This window comes from Scomber scombrus, chromosome 18 (assembly GCF_963691925.1).
Source record: "Scomber scombrus chromosome 18, fScoSco1.1, whole genome shotgun sequence".
Lineage (NCBI taxonomy): Eukaryota > Metazoa > Chordata > Actinopteri > Scombriformes > Scombridae > Scomber > Scomber scombrus.
The window spans coordinates 12,592,050-12,616,521 of NC_084987.1; the positions used below are offsets into that span (position 1 = coordinate 12,592,050).

Consider the following 24,472-nt stretch of genomic DNA (forward strand, 5'->3'; position numbering starts at 1 on the left):
TCTCTATGCACATCTGGATTTACTGTAACTCACCTGCTTGCTGAGTGCGCCCTCTGGTGGCCAGGGAGCGGGGTCCATCCCCTGCAGCATTGAAGGCTGCTAGACTGATCATGTAGGTGGTATAACCAGTCAGGTTTTTAAGCTTCACCCCAAGCTCTGGCAGGAACAGAGTACGCAAGCGTTCCGTCTCATTCTGGAGCTGAAACTCCCAGAAATAGATCTATAAACAGAATAAAAGTGTTCAGAATGCAGGATTCATAGCTTTTTTCCCCCCCCACAATAAAAATATAAAACTAAGACAGGTATGATGTAAGTTTGCCTTATTTGTAGTAACACACAGAAAGACACGTTATTGATACCTTGTAACCCTGTATGTCCCCATTCTGAGCATCCAGAGGAGGAGGGTCCCATGTGACATCCAACTGTGTAGCTGTTGAGGACTGGATCACCACATTTTGGGGTGGAGCTGTTGGGACTAAAGGGGCAAAATGTAAATCAAAATAGTCACATTTTCTGATGTTACACATAACTTGATAAATATTTCAGATATAAAGATGAAAGCTAAGTTGACTAAAGCACATGCTGCAAAGTGAAAAAAAAACATACCGGCCTCTCCAACAAAAACCTCCTGTGGTGCACTGCTAGGGCCCTCCCCCACTGCGTTGTACACACTGAGACGGATCTCGTAGCGTTTGTGTTTACTCAAATCTGCAAGGAGCATAGCAGCATTATAATAGAACGGTTAAGATAAAAGAGCAAAAATAAGTTACTCCAGAGAGACACACTGTCATAGTGATGCTTGTGGCAAGACATCACAAAATGAACAAAAAGACAGAGAGGTGGAATTATATGGCAAACTGGAGAAAAGATGGGGTTGTTGTGAGGACACCAAGAAGATCTGTCAGTGATTAAAAAGAAAGAAAACGCACTGAAATAATGACAGGGCGGCTTTGAGAGATTAAAGTCATATATACATCATAAGAATCTGCAGAGGTCCCTCAGCAGATGTAGCTGGGTGGGAGGATGCCTTGACGTGCACATGTTGTAAATTATCATACAAATGGCATATTTTGTGAGAATGAAATATATCAGATGGTATGTCAACAGATGGAGAGGGATGGAAGAGAATCATAAAGAGACATTTAAAACTTACTATCCAGTTCATATTGGGTGAGAGAGGATTCACTCAAGTTCCTGACGCTGTAAGGCGCTGGAGTTTGAAGCAGAGTCAGAAAAATAAGTGAAGTTCACAAGTTCAGGAAAGAGTGGGAATATTAGCAGACTTATTATTTTTCAAAACACACTGCAGACCTATGATGATATCATCAAAATAAACCTTGGATGCAAAAACAAACAAGGATTGATCGATTTAAGACTCAGGGTAGCATTACTCTCTGAACATAACCATAAATAGTGGATAGGTAAAGACTAAAAACTCACCAGTGAGATCAGCCCAGTTGGCAGATGGACTATTAACTGTGCGGACAGTGAAACTGCGTATCCGGTCGTAATGTAATTCCCGGTACCTGACCCTGAACCCTAAGAGGACTCCATTTATGTGATCCTCAGATGGAGGCTAGGAGGAAGAGAAGTTTGGTTAATGCCCAATATTTAACAACACCGATCTCACTTATGTCACTTTTATGAATTATTATTCCCATCACAAACACAATGCCAAGTAGTTCAACAGTCTACCTGCCAGCGGACTAGTACGGATGTGGTGGTGTGAGGTGTAACAGACAGAATTGTTGGGGCTTTGTCTGGGGCTAGAAGATAAGAAGATAAGAAAAAAAATGATGTTTGCAAACCAACACAGCAGAGGAGAGTGATATATAATTCAAACAGTCTGGCGGGGAACAGCTTGAGAGTAAACACAAGGCCTGTTGACATAAAATATTCACTGTGAAAATCCAAAGTCAAAATACGGGTATAAAGGCATGTTCATACAATTACAAAAGTCTCTGTGTACAGTACAACTCCACAGTAAAATCGGCACAAAATGACTCCTGCATGGCCAGATGTTTGGTCTGGGGATGCCAATTATCTTCTATCTTGATATATTGATTAATTGTTTGGTCTATAAATCATCAGAAAAATATTTGAAAGCACATGGTGACATCATCGGACGTTTTTTTCTGTCTGACCAATTGTTTTAAAACCCCAGCAAATTCTAACGTATGAATACCTGGAACCATCGAATGTTTGGCATTTTTGCTTGAAAAATTATGATTAATCAATAACCAACATAGTTACTAATTAATTTTCTTTTATTGACTAATCATTACAGCTCCTGTTTGGTCAATGTCTAATTACAGTGAACAAAAGTTCTTACCATCCTGTAATGTAGTGATGGCCTCACTCTCTTGACTGTATTCGCTGTCTCCAATATCATTGGTGGCTTTAATACGAAACTGGTAAGAAGTGAAGGGCTTTAACCTTTAAAGAGACAAAAAAAGTAGAATGCAACCCAGTTCCTATTTTCCGACTTCTCACTAATAAATAATGCTAACACTACATGGAATAGAAGTGGGCTTTAATATTTACCTGTCCACTATGTAAGAGTGAGTCTCATGACTGACCGATGCAGAGTGGACCGTCCAGTTGCTGTCTGGAAGCTCTCTGTATTGGACTGTGTAGTAACGGACTGGGGACAAGCCATCACTGCCTGGTTCCCATGACAACAGCACCCTGCGAGCCTGGACTTCCTCTTGAGGCACTCGGGGACGGCTCGTTGGTTGGGGTCGGGCTGAGAGGCAAACACACACACACACACACACACACACACACACACACACACACACACACACACACACAGTAACTCTCAAACTTACTAGTTAGAGGTGAATAATTTCAATAATAGATTTAGCTGCAGTATTTTACTCTCACCTCTCTTTTCAGTTGTGACTACCAAGGCTTCCGCAGCTTCACCCCAACCCTTTCTTGTTTGAGCAGTGAGTCGGAATACATAAACCATTTCAGGTTTCAGGCTGGCTGCTGTGTATTGTCTTGCACTGGGGCTAAGCACGTCTACGGTGGCGGCATTACTGTTTGAGGAGTTTCTTCTGTATGTGATCTGATAGGCTGAGAGCACAAACTCATATAAGGATAAAGTCATGTATAAAAATGATGGAGCCAAGCAGAACAATAAAGCAGGACTCTAAAATCAAACAATAGTATTTGGAGAATTTTTTTTCTTTTGTTAGACCAGCACACACACAGCAAACTACGTCTCATAATAATATCTGAGGTCATTGTCTATGGATTGTAAACTCACCCAGGATAATGCCATTTGGTTGTGCAGGAGGTTGCCAGATGAGCCGGACTGAGGTGGTTCTGACTTCGGGGAACAGAATTCCAACTGGAGGGCCTGGGACTATCACACATACAATCAACAACATTCGAAATGCAGCAATGCAGCAAGTGATAAGAAAATCCATATATCTATATCCATCTAAAAAATAAGGTGCACTGTTTAATTATGATCAAATAATTGAATATGATCGAATAATTAGAATATCAGAACAAGATAAACATATCTTCTCTACCACATGTTTCTTCATTAGAGCAATAAGATAATAATTTTCTGAAAAAAAATGTCAGGCAACAACATCTCAAAACAAATTGATTAGCGACATGTGAAATTATTTCAGCACAGTGACATATTTTTATTTGTTTAGAGAAAAATGTAATTTCAAATACAATAACTGGATTAAACAGCTTGGAGATGGAAGCTTTAACAGTGAGAGTTTGCAATATTATGCTGTTTACCATCATCCAAGGTCCTCTCGAGAATCGGTGGTGAGCTGCTTCTTCCATCTCCTATACGTGTGAAGGCCAGGACCTGGATCTCATACAGGACGTACTTGCCCAGACCACTCAGCTGAACATTGTGGCTGGTGTTGCCCTCCACTGTCCAGAAATTGGGAGCTGTGTCTGAATCCTTTTCTTTATACACCACCTGATATACACAAAGAACAGAGTGCACTAAGGTTTAACAGTTCTATAACTTCTGAGGTGATGCTGAAAATTAGGAAGTAGGAGATATTTTTATGCTAATTATCTCACTCCCAGTCATACAGCTCCATAACCTGCTAAATGTGGACAATGTTGCTTTATACTCATTTGATTCTGAAATACAAATGACTCTTGCGGAGTGACTGTTGACTGCTGACCTTGTACCCCAGGATGAGTCCATTGCGATCGGTCTCTGAGACTTCCCCCCAGCGCACCAAGATGCTGCTGGAAGTGGTGGCGAAGGCTGAGACGTTGGTGGGACCGCTGGAGGGCACTAAAGCAAGAGGTAAAGGCTGCAGTTTAAAATACAAAGCCTACTTGTTTAGCTAAGCACGTACTGACATGTGTATGCACTTCTTTACTCACCAGACTCCCTGGTCCTGCCATGGACCGGCTGGCTCCAAGGCCCTGAGCCAATACCGTTGATGGCCTGAACTCTGACCTCATACTCCATCCACTCCTCCAGGTCCTCGATAGTGAACTCCCTCTCCAGCCGGTCCATGATGACATGTGACAGCACTCCACCTTTAGACCCTGCTTTAGAGTACTGGACCCGGTAGCCAACGAGATCTGGATTCCCATTGTATTCCCACTCTGGAAGAGGCTAAGAGGATTTTTTTGTTTGTTTTTATATCCCCAGTTCAAGCAAGATCAATTTAAATGACATCATAACCGAGTGCATAATGAAACAATAAGCCATGAGAGGCTGTACTTTACAGTGATTTCAGAACAGCTAAGAGGCATTGCCGGGAACGGTGAGAAACAGTAGGGGAAGAGAGGCTAAACCCTCTCAACACTTAGCACTGCATCAAGTGGCTATTCTAAAATGTGGTAATACGCAATTGTATAAAAAGAAAAGCCCATTCACTATATCTGTTAAATAAATAGTGATATAAACCTGATATTTATATATTTGTATTTAAGTAGGCAATGTAGCTCTTGAATATCATACAAAAACATGGTTGCTATGCAAAGCACAGGTGTAGTTTTCAGTGATTTTTTATGACATTAATGTTTAAACTGCTGTGTCATCACAAGTGTGATTTGAGGGAGTTTGCAGCCACTTAAAGAGTCACTCAGCCAGTCTGAACTGAAAACTAGACATACTTGTTTTATGCATTCTTCATACAGTATTTAATACTGACACCAGCGTGTAAGTGAGCATGATAAATGAGCAAAGACTCCTCGTGCCAAAGTGCAAATCAAACCGCTTGAAGGTTGGTTTGTTCCAGCCTCCATCAAGCCGCTGAACTCTATAGCTAAATCTTAGTGCAATAGAGCAATGTGCCATAAATATAGTACACAAGTACTTTAGCACTGAGAACTTTTGCACTTTAATTCTTAGTTTCTTTTTAAGCCGTCATGTAGTCAAAAGTCTCTTTTATGTTTTTAAGATGTTTTTATGTGAGCCAACTGTCTAGCATTGTGTCAAACGGTTCTCATGTTGTGGTGTTTTTTATGTAAAGAAGCAGACTGTAGCACTGTGCCCAAGACAACTTTCCCCTTGGGGACAATAAAATCACTTTACTCTACTCTACTCAATTTGGCATGAATACATTTACTGCGCTTATGTTACAAAAGTCCTAGTTTTTCTGAAATTAGGACTTTCCATGCCCACAAAGCAGATCACAAAATTGTTCTACAGTTTAACACCCAGCTTTTGAAAAGGACCAAGATCCTTGAACTGTGTAGAGCCACATCAACATCAAACAGCTGACATCCCTCTGCTGTTAACTCCAGATAATCTGCATCTTTTTTAATCCTACAGGAGCTGCAGGAGTATCTCAAGCTTCGGTGCACAGAGATGATAGTGGAGCGATATGACAAAGAATTCATTGGCCAAATGTTGACGCAGAAAGAGGCAATCATCAAGGACAGCACACAAACTGATTTACCAACAAATCATCCTTGTCATCACCTGCATTCATTATAACGGCCCCAATAATACAACAATAGATTTACAGAAGGAAAAGGCAACCTTTCATGAAGAAAATATGGCACACAATGAAGACGTTAAAAAGTGTGCTGAATTCTAAATTGAAGTTTTGTGAACAGAGGTATACTTGTGAGTCAGCTGAGTTGAAAGCAACTATCATACACCATTTTAAGTTATACTTTTTTAAATATTGAAGAATTGGATTTTAGTCATTTTTATAAGAAAAAGTTAATTGCTTGAATCAGATTGTACAAAGCTTATCTTACAAATGATGCATCCATTTAATATCCCAAGGACATTTTTCCAATTCAGTCCTGTCCCAAGATGATTTTTTTTACCATAACAGCCAGAAGCACAAAAAGAAAAAAAGACAGCAATTTCAAATAGCTTATAAGCATGCAAAAGCATTCCAAAATGTACAACATAAATTTTCAATAGTTCAAGTCTGAATAGGAACAACCCAGACAGGCATATCTAAATCTAATAATAATCTAATCCACCAACTTTATACAGTCTGATTCAGACCCAATGTGCAATGAGCCATGAAAACGTACCACCCAGCGAAGCCACAGGCTGGTCTCACTTGCTGTGCGCAGAGTGACATTGGCAGGGAAGATGTCTGGGGGGGCCTGCAGGGTTTGGATCTTCCTAGAAGGCTGACTGGGAGGACTGGTACCCACAATGTTAACTTGACGCATTCGGAACCTGGGGTGAAGGAAACCAGATGACAGTGGATAGATTATCTTAAGGAGGGTGTTTAATCATGAAATGCTAGTGATACATGAATTGAGTACATTAAATTACTTTAGATTGGATTAGATGAAACTTTAATGATGTCCATAAAGAAACTGGGTCATTGTACAAGCAGAAAATAGATTATTTTTATGAGTAGAGATCTGAAGAAAATAACAACAAAGCTTTTAGGCTAATCAGCAAAATCACAGGTAGGCTTGCAAAATGCTTTATTACATGTATGGCAACTGTGCGCGTTTATGTGTGTGCTCACCTGTAGAAAGTATAGGGGTTCAGGTCCAGGACTTCTAGTGATCTAGCATCTGGCTCGTTAGCCAGCTGATGAACCATCAGCCACTCTTCATTCTCTCCGATTATACCAATCTGAAATGCATAAAGAGAATGCTGTGATATCAGCAGCTAAACAAATTAAACAATTAAGCTGGTATTGCAAAAGCTGTGCAACAATATTAAAACATCAAACAGCTTGCAAAAAGAAACTCTGACTGTTCTCATTATGTTAAAATAGATATGAAGCGTCTCACCTGGGCTTCAACCTGCCAACGGGAAATGGATGTCTTGCCATCATAACCTGGTTTGAACTGCAGCGTGACAGAGCGAGGACCAATATTGGAGATGGCTAAATTGGTTGGAGGACCGGGCAACTCTGTGAAAGATGATGGAGGAGACGGATTTAAAGGAAGTGAATAACATTCAGTTCGTCACTGCTTTTAGAAATAGCTGAGGATAAATTTATTGAGTTTTAGTCAGTCAAATAACTGGTCATAACCCTTTCAGTGAGCACTGTACCCAACCATAACTAAGCAAGGAGAAAACATTTTTCAAATACCTGGGAATGCTCAACTTAGAGTCAAATAGATGACCCATTGTTATGTTAGAGTTGATTAACCACTGACCTGGTGGTACACCGGAGGAGATAGTGGAGGAAGAGAGCTGACCCTGGCCTTTGGAAGTCATAGCTGCAACCTGGATGGTGTAGGTGGTGAGCGCAGTGAGCCCTGTCACCTTGTACTCCTGAGTCAGGTTAGGCAAATAATGGGTTACCCGAGTATTGGTCCTGTTGAACTCCTCCCACGAGATACGATAGCCTGAAAGATGTTACAAATAGTACAGTGTTCATAGTAAATACAGCTTGGTGGGAGAAGCCCAGAAGACATGTTAACGTTGCATGTTTGCAATGCAATTACCTGTGAGAAGACCGTTTTTCTCTTGTGGCTCCTTCCAGCTGACTTTTAGAGAGGTGTCCAATATGTCAGTGAAACTAAGGTGTCCCACAGCACCAGGGGCTATAAAAAATGATATATAATGGGTAGTACATGTACAGCCTGACTTGTAATTACCAACAAATACTCTATAGTATCCTGAATGGTGACACTTACTATCCTCATGGGTGCGTAACCGCTGAGGCTGGCTCCGTGGGCCATCTCCCGGGGTAGTGAAGCACAATACTGATGAGTAGTATTCTGTGAACCTTTTAAGGCTGGTGATGTAACCAATGTGAACACTGTCCTGAAAGTTGGGGCGCACAGTAACCACGGTGACCTCATTTTCACGATTGGCTTCCCATGCCAACAGCTGGAAATGATGTGATAAGGCACAGAATGTTAATGTGTACATTTTAGTCAGACACATTTTTGTATTTCAATAAAGTAAAAACTCAATTAAAAACTGCTCACATAAAAGCTTTGGGCATCTGCTAAGCTTATGATTTACATAGAAAATTATGTGTTTTCTGGACAATCCATCTCTCAACTGCCCGTAATGAGATTTTGCCCGCAGATGCTCGTCTACCTCTGACCACTAGAGTGCACCAGTTGACAGAAAGGGGCTGCTCACCTTGTATCCCTGGTTGATTCCATTGATAAACTGAGGGCTTGGGGCACTCCAGGTAAAACGCACTGTGGTGGAGTTGACAGCCTCTGTCTGTACATTTCCTGGTGGCACAGTGGGCACTGATCCAGAGGAAAGAGAAAAACAGAGAGAGACAGAGAGGAAGAGCAAATCAGAAAGAGGGAGAGAGGAGGGACAGAGACGCAGATAAAAAGAGAGGGAGAGAATAGTGATGAGTCAAAGAAAGCAGAAACTTTAATATGTACAACAGACACTTTCAGATCAGCCTCGTTTAGAGCGTGAGAATCAGGCTGTAGCATTTTTTATTTTGGCTCATTTGTGGAGGTAAGAACATGCCAATCACACTGGGTGTGAGAGCGAATGCCTCAGGCGGCTTCCAGGTGAACCCTGCGGCAGTTTGTTTGATGTGAGCATGCCATTCTGATGTAACATCGGAAAACAGCCAGGGACTCACACATTAATGAAGCTGATTGGCCAGTATTGGTCCTCATATTTCTGTACTATCCTTGAATCCCTTTGAGTACATTTAAATGCACATTATGATCTACTCTTGTGTTTTCAGTGGAGTGAGTGACGGAAACATCCAATTAATGAGAGCTAAAGAACATGAGCTGCTTGTTCACTGTCGTATTCACTGACAGTGACTTGGATGATGAAATTATTATTTATTTCTTGGCAAGTGAAGTGAGTTGAAAATAAATATTTACCATACCTTACTGGTTTTCAAGTTTTTTAATTAAACACAACAATCAAATGTGCTACAGTCCATTTGTTTTTTTGCAAATGCAACACACTTTTTTGGGCTTGCTCATTAATTGATTGACTGATTGATCGGGCATCAAACAAAGTATGCTGATCTATTTGCCAAATAGAATCTATCGTTTCTGAAGCATTTGAAGTATTTTGTGATCATCCAGCCAAAATAAACTGACAAAAATAGACACAAACACACACACGCCTTTCTACGAAACAGAGAGAAATGTAAAGGAATTTGATGATTAAACATAAAGAGAAAACACCAGATAAACCATTTAAAAGAAATTATTATCAAAGGAGACAACAAACCACTAAGAGACTATAATGAGACACTGCTTTATATCATTGCTGAGGCTTACATGGACAGCATTCACTCATTATAGAGAGAGAGGAACAGATGAATGTGCATGAGTTTATTTGTGTGAGTGGTGTGGAGCAAGAGATGGGGTCAGCTACAGACCCATTGGATTACAAGAGAAGCCTGGCTTGGGTTAAAATAATACATGATGTATGCTTGTATTTTCATATCTGATCTGTATTTCAACTCCATACCACACATAGTTTTATGAATAAATCAGCTTGAATATGAAATCCATGAAATCCCTGTTATAGACAAATATGCAGCACAAGGTGTGCATAACATCTTGTAAAATCTAATATAATCAAAATGTCTACCTTTCTAATAACTGTATCTGAGCAGGCAGTGAAACAGACTAGAGGAAGGAAACACTCCCAATTTTCTTATGAGTGCTCTTCAGAATATTTAGTGAGTCTAGTGTAGAGGATCTCTGTTCATGGAGTGTATTTAACATGACAGGGATTCTGAGATATGTGAGTGTGTAAAGCCTTTCAAAGCTTTATATACAAGTTAAAGGAAAGTAAAAGCAAACTGGAAGCCTGAAAAGCATATATAAAAGCAGGAGCAATATCCTCTTTCTTGTGTTTGCTGAAGTCTAGCAGCTGTAATCTATGAATTGACTTTTCAGGAACGCCAGTGAAAAACATTATTCAATCTCCATGTAATAAAGACATTAACATTAACCTTTCAACATGCTGATGCATCAGGTATAGTCTACTTTGGCTATATTTCTTGATAAAAAGTCAGGATGTTAATGCAAAGTTTAAAAGGTGTAGGCACATTGTGAAATCACACCGTGGCTTATCTCTGCAGATTGTTCAAAGGAGCCAGATTTTATGGCAAAAATAATCTTAGATTTGACTCAGTTTAATTTTACAGTAACAAATGGGTCTTTCATCCTCTGAATATTTTGAATAGACAGGGAGGCAAGGAACATAAGCTGCTGGAATCCCAGGTCGTGACGGAAATATGCAGCTGGATGACACCAGGGAAAGTTCACAATATGTGTTCTAATTATATTACTCTGTGTGTACAATAAGAAACGAAATCAACTGAGGCGGCTTCCTTAGGAAGCATCGTAAGGTTTGTCACACGTCTGATGCACATCATCACCTGATAATTCATGTGCCAAAATCAATCAAATATGTAATCAGAGAGGCCGACCAAGGTCTCCAGGTGGTAAATATGAGCGTCTTGCTTTTTTCTTCATGAAGTGTTGCAGAAAAATCCTTGATGACAATTTGGCTTATTCATAGAGTCCTTATTAAGAAAGGCACACTATTCAAAATCAGTGAATAAAAACATTAAGCTATGCAAAACGATAAAAAGTGTAATGAAAAGAGGAAAGTGATCAATTTAAATATATAAACAAAAAAATGAAAAAATGTATTGATGTTTTTTGTTAAAAAGGCTCTGGTGAAGACATCAGCTCATGTCTGCACACAATTTATTCCACATTACAGCAACACTTACTGAGAAATTACCTTCACAAAACCTGACAAAAAGAGATGAGGAGTGCTTGGATGCAATTATCGTTTACATGGTCATGTCTTTGGCATTCCTTTTAAACCTTGCTGCTGCAGTCTGTACTAACCCCTGACTTCTGAATGAAATTCAGCAAAGGATTACAAAGAGTGTGTATGTGGAGAAAGCACAGCTGTACAACGACTTGATTGGAGTAACTATCAGTAACAAGTTTTGTGCCGCAGGCTTTACATTAGTTAAGGGACCACCATGATGAGGATGCAGGTAATGAATAGAATTTGTGGAACCAAATAAAGTCATCTCACACTGACAGCAACTAAGCTGGGCCCAGTCTTTAAGTTGCACTTGGCAGGTTGCTGTTGTGTGTATGGAATCATTTAACATGATATATGCGTGCTGCCCATATGCAGTTATGGAATGATAAAAAACCTGTGTGTGTTCCCCTCACCTCCTTGCAGTGTCCATTCAGTAACTTTGTGGCTATAGGTGCCCCTGCCTGCTCCATTATAGGCTGCCACCTCAATTTCATAGTTGGTCCAGATGATGAGGTCCTCAAGGAGCAGGCTGGTCTGGTCTGGGTTGGTGATGTTTTTCATCTGGCAATCTACTGGAAGCCCTGACAGACAGTACCTGGCAGCAATGGAAGTAATCAGTGGATGAGGGAGGGAGAGAAAGACAGACAGACACAGACCACACAGACAGACACAAATATAGATGTATTAGAATACACATTCTTCGAAAAAAGAAAGGGTGAGAGAGTAGTAATGGAAGAGAGGACATGCAGAACAGCTATAAAATGGTTAGAAAAAGAGAGGTGACAACAGATGAATGGAGAGGAAGGTATTTAATTGGTACCAATTATTCTATTGCTGCAGTGAGCAAAATGAAGCGAAATGGAGAGGAAAAAAAGGAGCTGACATACCAGTTATTATCACATCTGAATGACACTGGTCCTGTCCCTGGGAAGAAATTAGGCAGGTTGTCATGGTCTTCTTACCTGATGATGTAACCCTGGAGTGGACCATTCTGATGGCTCTCCGGTGGTGGTTGCCACTGGATCATAATAGACTGATTGGTGCGGCCACTTGCAATGACAGTCTGAGGGGGAGCACTGGGAGGCTCTTCAGGGAGAGTTAGCCTGCCACAGATTTTTTTTTTTAAATGAAAAGAGAGGTGAAAGAATTTAATTAGCAAGAGTTTCTGCATATTTCTATCCCATTTCATCATAGTCGTCATAATAAAGACCATTTTTTGTATTTTTTAGAACACCATAAAGTAAAGTTGGGGAAAGTGTGGCTGTGTCTTTGTCCCGAACATATTCTGTACAATACTGTCCGCAGAGGGACATCTTGCTGTGGCAAGATAAGGATCAAAGAGGCCTTGGTGAGAATGGAGCAGCACAATAGAGAGACAGAGCAAGTGAGAGAAAGATATAAAAGAACAAGAAAGAGAGATCCAGGCAGACTTTTCCCTTAAGTCAATTTAAGATGACATCTTGATTTCTTCTCAGTGCACCGGAGCACTGCTCTGGAGGAGATAAAGCAGAGTGTTTAGGATCAAAGAGGTGTGCCAGAGAGATGCCTCAGAAAAGCCCTGCTCTCTCATTGACGCTCAGTCACCCTCCTGTGGTGCGCTCTTCTCTGGGCACATTCACATAGGAGTGAATGTGAATGTTTGGACAAAAGTCTGTGATGGGTGGTGAAGGCTTTCAGTTTGAGGGAGTTCCTTGCTGCAGGTATAAAAGCAGCAAATGGGTTGTGTTGATGTGAATAAGGTCAGACAGATGTGTGCATTGGTGAATTGTGATGAGCAAAGACAGACAGAGACAGAGAGAGATAGATAGATAGAGAGAGAGAGAGAGAGAGAGAGAGAGAGAGAGAGAGAGAGAGAGAGAGAGAGAGAGAGAGAGAGAGAGAGAGAGTGCGTGCGTGTTTGTGTGTGTATATGTGTGTGTGTGTGGTGGGTGTGCCTGCATGATTGAGACTGTTTCGTCTTCCTAGTCAAGGGAATTCACTTGAGATTTGAGTCTGTGTGAAGCTCTGCCTCTTTCAAGCCTCTCTGTATTTTACCCAGGAAGTACGACAAAGACAGTGAATAGGAGGGAGAGAGATGAAGCTGGGTCAGCGCTCCCATCAAGTCTTCACAAAGCGCAATTTCAGCTCATTCACAGTTTTATCTTGAAAAGGCCCGTGCCGAAGCCGGCTCATCTCTCACTCGCTCCCACAGGAGTGAAGACCGAAAAGTGGACTTACAGGAAAATAATCACGGGATTTTCTATTTAACTGTCAAGACAAGGGGGAAGAACGGGTTGTTCCAGAACTGTGAAAGCCCTCAAAGTGCAACACTGTTCTCACGGCTGAAATGTACTAAGTTACACAGACTATTATTAACTTTTTTGAATATTTAGAACAGCTCAGTGCAGTACCCACCGGTCAGTCTCTTTGCTGAACTGGCCTCTGCCCACGTCGTTGACAGCACACAGGCGGAACTGGTAGGAACGGGCGGGGATAAGGCCACCAACAGTAACCCCAGTAGACTCTGGTTCAATGTTGGCCAGCAGCACTGTCCAAGGGGCATCTGAAATGGAGATGACACACATGCAGACAGAGCTGTGAGCAACAGGGAGTGAACAATAAATGACCTGGTAATAGCATTTATATTCTCTTCTACAAATCTCTTCAGGACTCAAAACTCAAATTTAAATTAAATTTTCTTCCTGACTATTACTGCATACCGTTGTTTCATTTTCAGTAATAATATTGCTGCTACTGAAAAAAACAAGTATATTATTTTGTATACATTCTCTAAATATCAGCTTGAAATTCAATTATCCAACAACCAGATCCTATTTGCATCCTCGGATTCATTTTCTTCTTAATGAGTTGTCATCTTCTCAGTTAGCCTGAGCTCCGATGAGAGATGGCTGAACAATTTACTCTCTATGGGTGAAAGCATCCCCACTTCTTTGATTTTATCAAGCAAATGGAGGATAAGAACATTGGCCATCAACACAATTTGGTTCCCCTAATCATTTGCAAGGAAGCACATAGGTGAGGCAATTGAATTATACTGGGTGCAGAAGGTAAAAAAGGATGCCACTACCAATTTTAGGGGCACAATGGAAATTACTATAATAAGAGGTGTAGCAAATGAGTTCCAGGGCATATAAAATGCCTTTAAAATGACAAGAAAAACAAGAAATAATGAATGCATCAGTTTTGGAGCAATGTGCATTGTGAACAGTGACTGGTGTCTGGGTAATAGAGAGTCACACTGAACCACTCACTGTTTTCTGAGACTTCCAAGATGTACCGGATAAGAGGGCTGTTGCCATCAAAAGCCTGTGCCCATGTGAGGTTGATGGCCCTTTTCTCTGAGGTACTCAGAACTGCTATTGGATTTTCTGGAGCATGGGGAAGTTGCCTATATGTGCATATGTCCGTGAGAGGAGGGAAAAATGATAAAGAGAAATATTATCAGACAAGAGAGGCGGCAAATAAGAAAATTAAACAGCCAAACTGAGAGTCTTGCATTGCAAATATTAAAGTGCTTGATGGATTAGAGAGGAAAGCACTGATAAACCACAACAGAAGACAAAAACACCCATCCATCATGTGCCGGTCAGGCATAAATAAGAGAGAAAAAATGTACAGACAGCTAGATAAAACAGGGAAGACATGAGGCAAATATGCAGACCTGACTCGGAGGTGGGCACTGCGGGAGTCATTCCCACCCACTGAGGTCACCCTGCAGATGTATGTTCCGATGTCACCCGACCACGTCTGGGAGATGTGCAGGGTCCCGTCGGGATCCAGCCGGAGGCGAGGCGAAGTGTTCACATCAATCACCGAGCCACTCTTCTCCCACACATACCTGGAGGTATGTACATGGATATGTAAGGATGTAGTACACACGTACGGCAGGGGGACATACACACACACTCACGCTTTTACACTCTGTATCTCTGAGTGTTGTGACAGTAAATCTGTTTGCTTGTGTCAGTTCATACAGCAAAAACACAGAAGGCGCTGACACCAATGAAAAGCCTTGTGAGGCTGATGGCAAAGTGATTTGAATCTGAAAACCATTTCTCTCTGTCACACATACAGTATTAAACCTCTCCTTCATGCATTTCTCTCTCTGTCACATATCCAACTGCACTCATGGACTCCACCTCCCACAACCTGCATATACATGTACACAAATGCACGCACTAGGAGCTCCTGTGATTAATTGTGACTGTTTGGGCTCTCCAGCTAATCTCCTCTGTGTTGCGTTTAATTAAAGGCGCTGTCTGAAGTTATTACTCTGTTTACATATTCATCTGTTTACCCCATGATCTGATCAATGCCGTGGGCCCACAGGTGACAAGCACTCTAATCACTGGGCTCCACAGACATCATTTCAACCCCTCTGAGACAGATGCGTGTACACACACTCTATCACACTCATGACTGTCTGAAGAGAGAGGAAAAGTGGTGGGCTAATTCCTCAATCTGACTATGAGTTTCAAAATCTTCCCATAGGAGGTCATCTAAGGGATAAGCATTACAAGATCTCTTACAGATTTCATAAAGTAATTAAGCACAGCATTGATACCCTAGACTGGGGTTGCATCAACACATTGTTACAAAACACATCTGTAACTGTATCTGATAGATTCATTGGGGCTAGAAAAACAAAAATGTATCAAATTTCCACAAAATTCACCATCACCTGATAGTGACGCTGGGGTCGTGGGTGACACCACATGTCATGACAGCCTTGGTCCCTTTGATGACACTCTGGTCTTGTGGTGGCTTAGTGATGCGAGTACGTGCTGTGAACACACACAGAGGTTGTTATTCAGAGAGTGTTTGAACAGCGGATTGAACTGAGCTTACTGGAGCTGCTTTCACTTAATGTCTGTCAGTGAATCACACAGTATTTCAAATGGGTGGGGTATGTTGCAGGGCTTTCAAGGAAGGGTAATGTGAATTTACACACAGAAAATGAGTACATGCATGAATCATTCGGCAATATAGTCGGAATGTCTTGACAATGACATGCATGAACCTGCTGCTTATTGTATCTAGAAATAAACAAGTCATGGATAATAATAAAAAAAGAAGACTCATAGTTGGCAACATTTTTCACAAATGCTAGTCAAGGTAGAAAATGAACACAGAACTGTTTGAAGTGGATGCAATGAATTTGAATGTTTCTGTTTGCTTACCCCAGACCAGTAGGTCGGCTGAAGCTTCATCAATGCCTCTGGAGTTACTGGCCATACAGGTATAAGTACCAGCATCAGACAGGTGGGAGGGGCTGATTAGCAGGCTGCCTGACTCCAGCAGGGTGAACCTGGGCAGCTGGACTGACCCACTGGCCAAGACACGTTCCCCTGCAGGGAGGGGAGGGACAGAAGTGATTGATGGTATAGGAATGAGAGCAGAGGGGAAAAGGGGGGGCGACAGGGAACAGGGAGCAAGAGAGATTAGTGTATTGGAGAAATGTCAGGGAAAACAAACAGGAGGAAAAGCACCACAGCAAAAGTATAGAAGTAGAGCTTGTTTGTTGAAAACGCATATTCTCAATCCTTTCCATACTGTCTTAGTTTGACAAGTCTAAATGCACCATGATGAAGCCCCCCTCAGAACTTCACGCTGTTAGCCCACGCACCTTTCTGCCATGTGATGGCTGGCCTTGGGGCTCCTGAGGTCTCACAGTGCAGAATGACTGACATGCTGTCAATCACTGCGCTGTCAGCGGGGCCAGCGGTGATGTTGGGAGCGATACCTGCGACAGAAGGGGTCAGCCACACACGCACAAAAAAAACAAAATCAGGTGAAACAGAAGTGATAATGAGAGACATAAACAGATTTCTCCCTAATAAAGCCGACGGCTGCTGAGAGCTTAATAGACTTGACAAAAGGGGCGGCTGTCAGGTCCCATTCTCTGGGACAGCTTTGAGAAACTGACAAGGCACCTCCGTCTGTCTGCTTCTCCTGCGCATTCTCTGATTCAAAAATAGCCAATAATTGCCCGAGCATTCAAGGTGACAAACCTGTCATGCAAGAGATATATAGATAGATGGGTGTAGGAGGCAAGACAGAGAGTGAGAGAAAAGAGGATTATAAACGAGAACAGAGGAGCGGATTTGAGAATAAGAAAGGGTGGGATGAACAGAATTAAGCAGCAGACGTGTAGATAGCTTTGAAAATGTTCAAGGAGACATACTAGTAACAGCTAGGTAGGTGTTTGTCTGGATCTCTCCTGCGAGATTGCGGGCAAAGCACTGAAACATCCCTGTGTCATCTGGCAGAAGACCGTTGATCTGTAGACTGCCTCCTACCAAAACCCTGTACCTGGGGATCTTCACCGGGCTGATGGGCACTGCATCTTTATACCATACTATGTCTGGCTGTGGTGTGCCTGCAGAGGAAGGAGAGGATTTATTTTTTTTCCATGTCACCATGACCCTTTTGTTCTTTTTTTTTTTTCATGCTTTCTTGCGCTTTCGCAAATGCAGTGGCAGACAGGAAAAACAAACACCACTAACCTCGTGCCTGACAGGGGATATCCACCACCTTTTCCATCTCTGCACTAATGTGACTTGGAGGTTCTTTTACAAACAGAGGATACTCTGTTTCAGAGAGGAAAAAGCAAATGCATAAAACATTGCTCCATTAAAGCCTTTAAAAAACAACTCACACATTGTCAATTATTTTTTTATCTCAACCCATCTCTGTTGAACTAGCAGAGACTCAATTACTGAAATATAAATGGCAACAGAATGTTCTCTCAACGTGGGAGTTAGCATGCTGATGTAATATTTGGATAATTTAGACTCAATTGCTTTGCACAAGGTTAAAATGTAAGCTGTGGGTTATTTACCGAGAACATGCAGGAAGGCCCCAGCAGTGACTGACGGCACGCTGCTACTACGGAGTGAAGCCTCACACTCGTAGTAGCCACTATCACTGACTGCAGGCAAACTGATGACCAATCTACGGCCAAAATCTCGGATCCCTGTGTTGACCACTACCCCATCTTTCCTCCAAGTAATACTCATTTTGACAAGGGGTCTGGAGGAGAAAAAGATAAAAAGGAGAAAAAGAGAGCAAGAGATCGGGAACGTGGTTTTTAATACAGATTCATATTCTGTTTCAAGGTTACAGAGCATTGAGGGAGCAGTGGGATACATGTCATTCTGATTAAGTCTTTGAATTGGAGATAATAGTCAGAATTCAGTACTGGGACTGCGTGAGATAGGGAGAACAGAGTGAAGCATTGAATCAAAGGGAAGAATGGAAAGGAGCTACAAAATGAGAGATGTACAAAACACTTTTCTATCATGTTCAAACAAAAGATTTTCATTCAAATCACAAAACATCAGATGTCGAAGTGAGAGAAAGTGGAGATGTTTTGATAATGTGTGCATGTCTGAGTCTGTATTTGCATGTGATTTTTCTTCAGTTTCCACGTGTGTCTGTGTGGAAAATTTAGAAGGAGATACCTCGCATTCGCAACGCACTCCATAATAGCTTCGTTTCTCCCCACGGTTACACTGGTGTTCTTCGGGGAGACGATGATAGAGGGAGCGATGGGGTCTGCAGGTCCTCCCACATCTATCACACACAAACACACATACACACACACATGAGTACACAGATAGAAAAAAGTGAAAAATATATAAACTATATGCAGACCTTAGATAAAGCCTGTGCATCTGCCTGGTATAGCCAATTGTGCATGACTAGATCCTTACACAGAGACTGACAATCTGTCATTATCACCACTGGCTAGCCAGCATGCAATCACCCAACTATTAACACCCCTGTCTTTACTTTAGATCCCTTTTCTAGAGCACACAGCATTTCCTGGGCACGGTGTTAGCCCAGGTGTTAGAAGCCATTATGTAGCATAATTGAGACAAACACAAAAGGCGATTAAATGCAGCACCATCACTCACGGGTTTCACGGAGCCTCCAGCCAACCATCGATTCACTGCCCTCAATCAGTGATCTCTCTCTGAATCTGATCTCATTTTCCCCCACCTCCCTGGAGTACGGGTACGGGCCTGTGCACTTATATGTGTTTGAGTGATTGCGTGTTTATGATGCGTTGCGTGTGTGTGTGTTGTGTTTGTGCGTGCCTGTGTGTGTCCGCATTCATTTGGGAAGTTAAGTGCAGGGCTATCCCCGGTTAATAGGGTGCCTAATCAAATTTTTATTGTTATTATTGTTATTTTGTGCCTCCTTTTTGCAAATCACACCCTTTCAAGGGCCATTTTTGTGGAATCTCGGTTATGTAATGACAAAGCTTCCGTTACAAACACTGCCTGAATGTAGATGCAGGTCTCCTGAAAGGTTATTGCTGTTGTGATTTGATTGTTTTATCTTAAGTTCCCAGCTTTCCAGTTTTGAAAATGTTTAAATAAAAAAAGTTCAATATGATAAAAATCACACTGAATAAGTTACAATAAAAACACTTTCCTAACAATATAATATGTGGAATTAGATGTTTCATGCTCTCTCCCATGGCATAAATTCTTGTTATGTAATAAGATACAAGAGGCTGAGGTTTAAATTTAAGTGTGAAGCATGGCCTTGAGTATGTTCACAGTAGGCTTTGTTTTGACAAGTCAAAGACAATAAGATGCCAACTGTAAAAGTAATGATGTTGCCTAATTCGAACAGCTTCAAACACAAAGAGCAATGAAGGAAGAGAAGCACAAAATAAAAAATTATCTGCCAGCACATTTAAAGAATCCATTGAACATTTTGAAATTAATACATTTCAATCTAACAGTCTAACAGCATTGATTAAAAAGGTAATCATAACAGGCAAGAGACACTGAATTTTAAAGTGGATTTTGAAGCCTTTGTAGACTTTGTTACAGAAGATCCAAAACATTAGGCTTTGGGATGGATAGAGATAGATAAAGAACAGTGTGGTATCCTTCTTTTAAAGAAGTTTGACTTATTTCATTTAAAAATATCTGGGGGCTCATTTACGTGAATAGATATATTTTGCAATACTGATAGGTTTTAGAATTTTAATCAACCTCCCCATTAATACATATCATCATGGTGGTTCAGGCATTATCTTGAGGGTATTATTGATGTTATTATCAATTAGCATAGTTAAGACCAATTAATCAATGTGGACCAGATTGCTGTCAACTCATCTGAGGAGTCAAGAAAAATAGAAATAAATTAAAGAGGTTGCAATGATTTGCTTATGGTCCGAGGGGAATCTAAATCACTTGGGTCAGAAATTAAAGCTAAAACCTAAGATTACAGCTTTTGGCTGATCTGTGAAATTTTGTTGCCTAATTAACGGATAAAGTTATATGGAAAATTTGAATGGTGTGGGTCTCTGAGCCCGTGATACACTGAGTGGAGATGGAGACATAGAGGGAGCAGGAGGGAGGAGAAGAAGAAGTAATTGATGGAGAGGGAAGGTGAAGAATCTAAACCACTGATATTCATCTTCTACTGAGTAGAGTAAGAGCTGAAGAGTAAACAAAGGTTACCAAAGTGACTAAGTGATAGTGGTGGTTTTGAAAGAGCACATAAGAAATAAATAATCAATGAATTATTTATTGATCATGAGTGTTGATACAGTATATTCATTTTGAACCAGTTAAAAATGCTGCAACTCTTGTATGAAGTTGTTCCCTTCATTTAGAGTGGCTTGTGCTGATTTTACACGTTATTATCTATATAAACTGTGCTACACATTTTTGTAAATATACAAATTAAACATTTTTGGTAAATTCCATTAGGTTTGGCTGTCAATGTTGTCTATGTTTCCCACCGATACACCAAAAACTGGGAATGTATTTGACTTGACTAGAACTCATTTCATTTTCTAGAAGACATGATTGGTTCTGTAGCAAACATTAATTAATGTATTGCAGTTTAAAAACTCTGTGTTGAGAATACCTCAAGTGTGTAATCTTCTAATTAAATGGGAAAAGTAAACAATGCGGTGACCTGCATTGCAAATTCTTTCTATTAATGTCACCATAATGTTTACATCTGTCTTTGCCCAAAGACAATTGTAAACTGTAGAGTATTTCACACTCTAAAGAATAAAACAAAAAGCAATATGTCTGCCCATCTGGAGTATTAACCATTGTCAGTTTGCTCTCGACTATTAGACTCAGCCCTGTCTCATTTGTATGCTCCCATTGGAACAAGACGCTCCCTCTGCTGCATATTTTTATTTCTTTCCTCCACAGAATTGCTAAAATGAACAAATGCAGCTGTAAAAACCTTATTGACTTTCAGATGCAAAATACGGTTGTGTGATCTGCAAGGTCAGATCCAGCGATATTCAGTGGTATCTGGTCCCAACAGATTGCTGTGTCATGCGTATTGAGCACCGAATTACAAACACTGTATTAATTTGACAAGCAGATGCTCAAAGAGGGCAGAAAGTTGATATTAAAAATGTGAAGCTCCACATGTGAACCGGTTAAAAAGTCCTTATACAAGAGTCAAGACCCCAATCAGACTGATAATACAAATCATAATGAATCTGGTGATGCCTTTTATTAAGTATTGTATAAAAATATGTTGGTATAAAATAGCATCTTCAGGGCAAATGATCACTCACTTACTTTGAAACTGGAAGAAGAGGAAAAAGTCAGGGTCAGCCAAAAGCTGATCATTTGTAATGTAACCATGCTTGAGACAAACTTTATTTGAAGTTGTAAGCATATCTGTTGATGAGCAAGGCCGACCTTCTATTTTGTGTATTTGTGTGGGTGTGTGTCTTTAATCAGTCCCTGTTTTGCCCAGTGTCATTTTCATAAATCTGCTTTTTGCAAGGAGCAATTAAACTGAAGGTTTAGTTTATGGGTCTCTAGATCGAGTCAGTCAGAGAAGTGCTGCTGGAGCTCTACCTAAAACACACAGTATGACTGTAATTCACTGCTCGAGCCAGGGGTTACAGGAAGACTGTGGAAGGTGAGGGTGACTATTGTGGTGCAGTTAATGGGTATAATTACGTTTGCTGGACAGAGAGAGGAGGACTGACATGATGGCAGGGCACCCCAGTAGAGGGCGCTATCTCTGCTTCTATTGTCTTAGCTGAGGCACCTGTTGTGTAGCTGCTATGGTGATTGAATGTGTGTGTTCAAGTGTTGAACTGAGAAAGAATATGACAAATTAAACCTTTTTTTTTTTAAAACTACACTGTCATCTGCAACAACTTGTTAATGCAATCTGCTGATGACATAAACAATCTGTTAGTGAGTTGTGTCTCTTGCTGAGTGGATGAAGAAATCTGTTGCTTAAATGTGTGTGTATGCATGTGCACCTGTGTACATTAGATTTTTCATGTGTACTTACTCTCCACTGTGAGTGTGACGGGCTGGCTGGTTTTATTCTCCCCGTTCTTGTCATTGACTGCCTGGGTGTAGTAGCGTCCCGCATCAGGGGCCACCGTGGACAGGATGACCAGCGTGTTATCCAAGGTGATGGCACTGAATAAATATTCATGCAAAAACACACCCACATTTTAGCTTAGCCGACTTTTAAGGACACTGAATTGACTTACATTCATTCCCACGACACTCACGTAACCTTAACCTCACCCTAATAAAGACAAAGACAGCTTTAGGCAGTGTTGAATTTTGTTAAGTCAAATTGGGTCCACCAATTTGGCTCCCAATTAAACAGACATCCCCAGTCAACTGGTACACACTCCAAAATGTGTCCCTAAACACGCAGCAAACCATGCACACATACACGTATACATACATCTACAAGCACACAGACACACTCATATCATTAAACCAGTGAGTAGTTGCTTCTCACAGTCAATAAATCCTCAGGGTAAACTGACACACAAGCGCACACACACATACACGCACACATAAATTATGTCTGGAAAGAAGCACACAAAAACATTTTTTATGAGCACTTCCATCTACAAGGTAACACAGTGTCTTAAAGGAATAGTTCAGAAATTCTTCCAGTATTTCATACACACTGTTCCTGCAGTGCTCCTGTGGTAGTTTACTATCAGTTTTATCTCTGTGCTGCACAAAGATAAGTTAGGCTGGTCTTGTGAGATACTGTAGGTCAGTCTTAGTTTTTCTCGTAGGAAGCAGTTGTTCAGTTGGCCATGTTTTATAGTTGGAAACTGATCGTAATATGTCCAGACAAATTAAATGGTCCAACACCTTTGTCCAACTGAGATACAGTACTTACATATTTTAAGTACATTTTTGTTAGTTTAGTTTATAGTTTATTTTGTGCAACCTGCTGAATATATAGGGATGAATAACTGCAGCACATACAGTCCCTAATCAAGCAATACTTCCTATATAACCATGTTAGCTTGATTGATCTGTGTAGTGTCTTTTGCACTGAAAATTGATTTTTCATTTGTCCTACATTAAATGCATTTGATGCACTATGATGAGCAACATTGAATACAGCAAAAAGGATGGATAAATTCAAAAACTACATCCCAGCTATCCCTTTAAAATTATTTTTGTCACAATTGCACCCAACAGCCACAAGAACAGCTGAACGTTGGTTAGGCTGATGGTCTCAAACGTGTGAGAAGGGCCTATTAAATGAGAGCTGACGGTAAGCACGCGGCCAGATTAGGCTCTCTGTATCTGCCAGGATCTGCCTGATCGGTGCAGGATAAACAGACACATTCCTGGACAATTAGGAGCCGTGGCTCTTTCCAAGTCAACAAACACTTATACGGGCACACAAACACCAATATACACACACCTCTGTGAATATCAATGTGGTCTGACACAAAGCAAGCAAACAAGCGGTAAATGCAGAGTGTCCTGTCAGTGCCTCTCATTGTCACAGGCAAAGCTTCACTGCTTCACTTCTGATAAGAGTCAGCTGCATAGTAACCAGCTCTGGAATTGGTTGAACATTCTTGGAAGGGGTTGATATTTTTCTTACAATTTCGCTCAGTGCTTGAACTGCAATTTTGGAGCCCTGCAGGGAGAAGATGCACACAGCAGTCCATTCTTCATGCGAAAGCTTGCAACTTAGGGTAAAAGTCTTCATGTCAGCTACGACATGGTAGAGAATGCTGCTGAATAATAGACGAGGAAGTGGTTTCTGAGGAACAGTGGACTGCCTTTCTCTATTTATCTGGATGGCGATAGGTATATATATATATATATATATATATATATATATGTATACATATACATATATATACAATCTGGATGATTAATCTCAGGTGATTACCTTCATAGTGTCTATTCAGGAAAATTGCATATCTGAACAGGCACACACCCAGCATACAAACAAAAAAGCTGCCACATACACACTTGCACCATA

General features: G+C 40.9%; 1 protein-coding gene across 1 annotated transcript in view; it reads right to left on the minus strand.

The window, feature by feature from the left end:
- The window catches only part of sdk2a (sidekick cell adhesion molecule 2a), an 86,219-nt gene that overhangs the window by 8,890 nt on the left and 52,857 nt on the right, over positions 1-24,472 (minus strand). Inside the window, exons 6-38 of the mRNA XM_062438241.1 lie at positions 22,499-22,632; positions 18,652-18,763; positions 18,030-18,220; positions 17,695-17,778; positions 17,373-17,567; positions 16,815-16,931; positions 16,369-16,536; positions 15,870-15,972; positions 14,850-15,026; positions 14,440-14,576; positions 13,583-13,730; positions 12,151-12,291; positions 11,602-11,783; positions 8,540-8,655; positions 8,083-8,278; positions 7,891-7,989; positions 7,600-7,791; positions 7,228-7,349; positions 6,957-7,066; positions 6,505-6,655; positions 4,381-4,618; positions 4,173-4,288; positions 3,769-3,958; positions 3,275-3,373; positions 2,887-3,081; positions 2,545-2,746; positions 2,333-2,436; positions 1,696-1,766; positions 1,441-1,576; positions 1,154-1,210; positions 607-708; positions 360-475; positions 34-220 (exon numbers count right to left, since the gene is read on the minus strand). Of these exons, the coding sequence (XP_062294225.1) occupies positions 34-220; positions 360-475; positions 607-708; positions 1,154-1,210; positions 1,441-1,576; positions 1,696-1,766; positions 2,333-2,436; positions 2,545-2,746; positions 2,887-3,081; positions 3,275-3,373; positions 3,769-3,958; positions 4,173-4,288; positions 4,381-4,618; positions 6,505-6,655; positions 6,957-7,066; positions 7,228-7,349; positions 7,600-7,791; positions 7,891-7,989; positions 8,083-8,278; positions 8,540-8,655; positions 11,602-11,783; positions 12,151-12,291; positions 13,583-13,730; positions 14,440-14,576; positions 14,850-15,026; positions 15,870-15,972; positions 16,369-16,536; positions 16,815-16,931; positions 17,373-17,567; positions 17,695-17,778; positions 18,030-18,220; positions 18,652-18,763; positions 22,499-22,632 (4,688 nt within the window). The remainder of the gene's footprint in view (positions 1-33; positions 221-359; positions 476-606; positions 709-1,153; positions 1,211-1,440; positions 1,577-1,695; positions 1,767-2,332; positions 2,437-2,544; positions 2,747-2,886; positions 3,082-3,274; positions 3,374-3,768; positions 3,959-4,172; positions 4,289-4,380; positions 4,619-6,504; positions 6,656-6,956; positions 7,067-7,227; positions 7,350-7,599; positions 7,792-7,890; positions 7,990-8,082; positions 8,279-8,539; positions 8,656-11,601; positions 11,784-12,150; positions 12,292-13,582; positions 13,731-14,439; positions 14,577-14,849; positions 15,027-15,869; positions 15,973-16,368; positions 16,537-16,814; positions 16,932-17,372; positions 17,568-17,694; positions 17,779-18,029; positions 18,221-18,651; positions 18,764-22,498; positions 22,633-24,472) is intronic.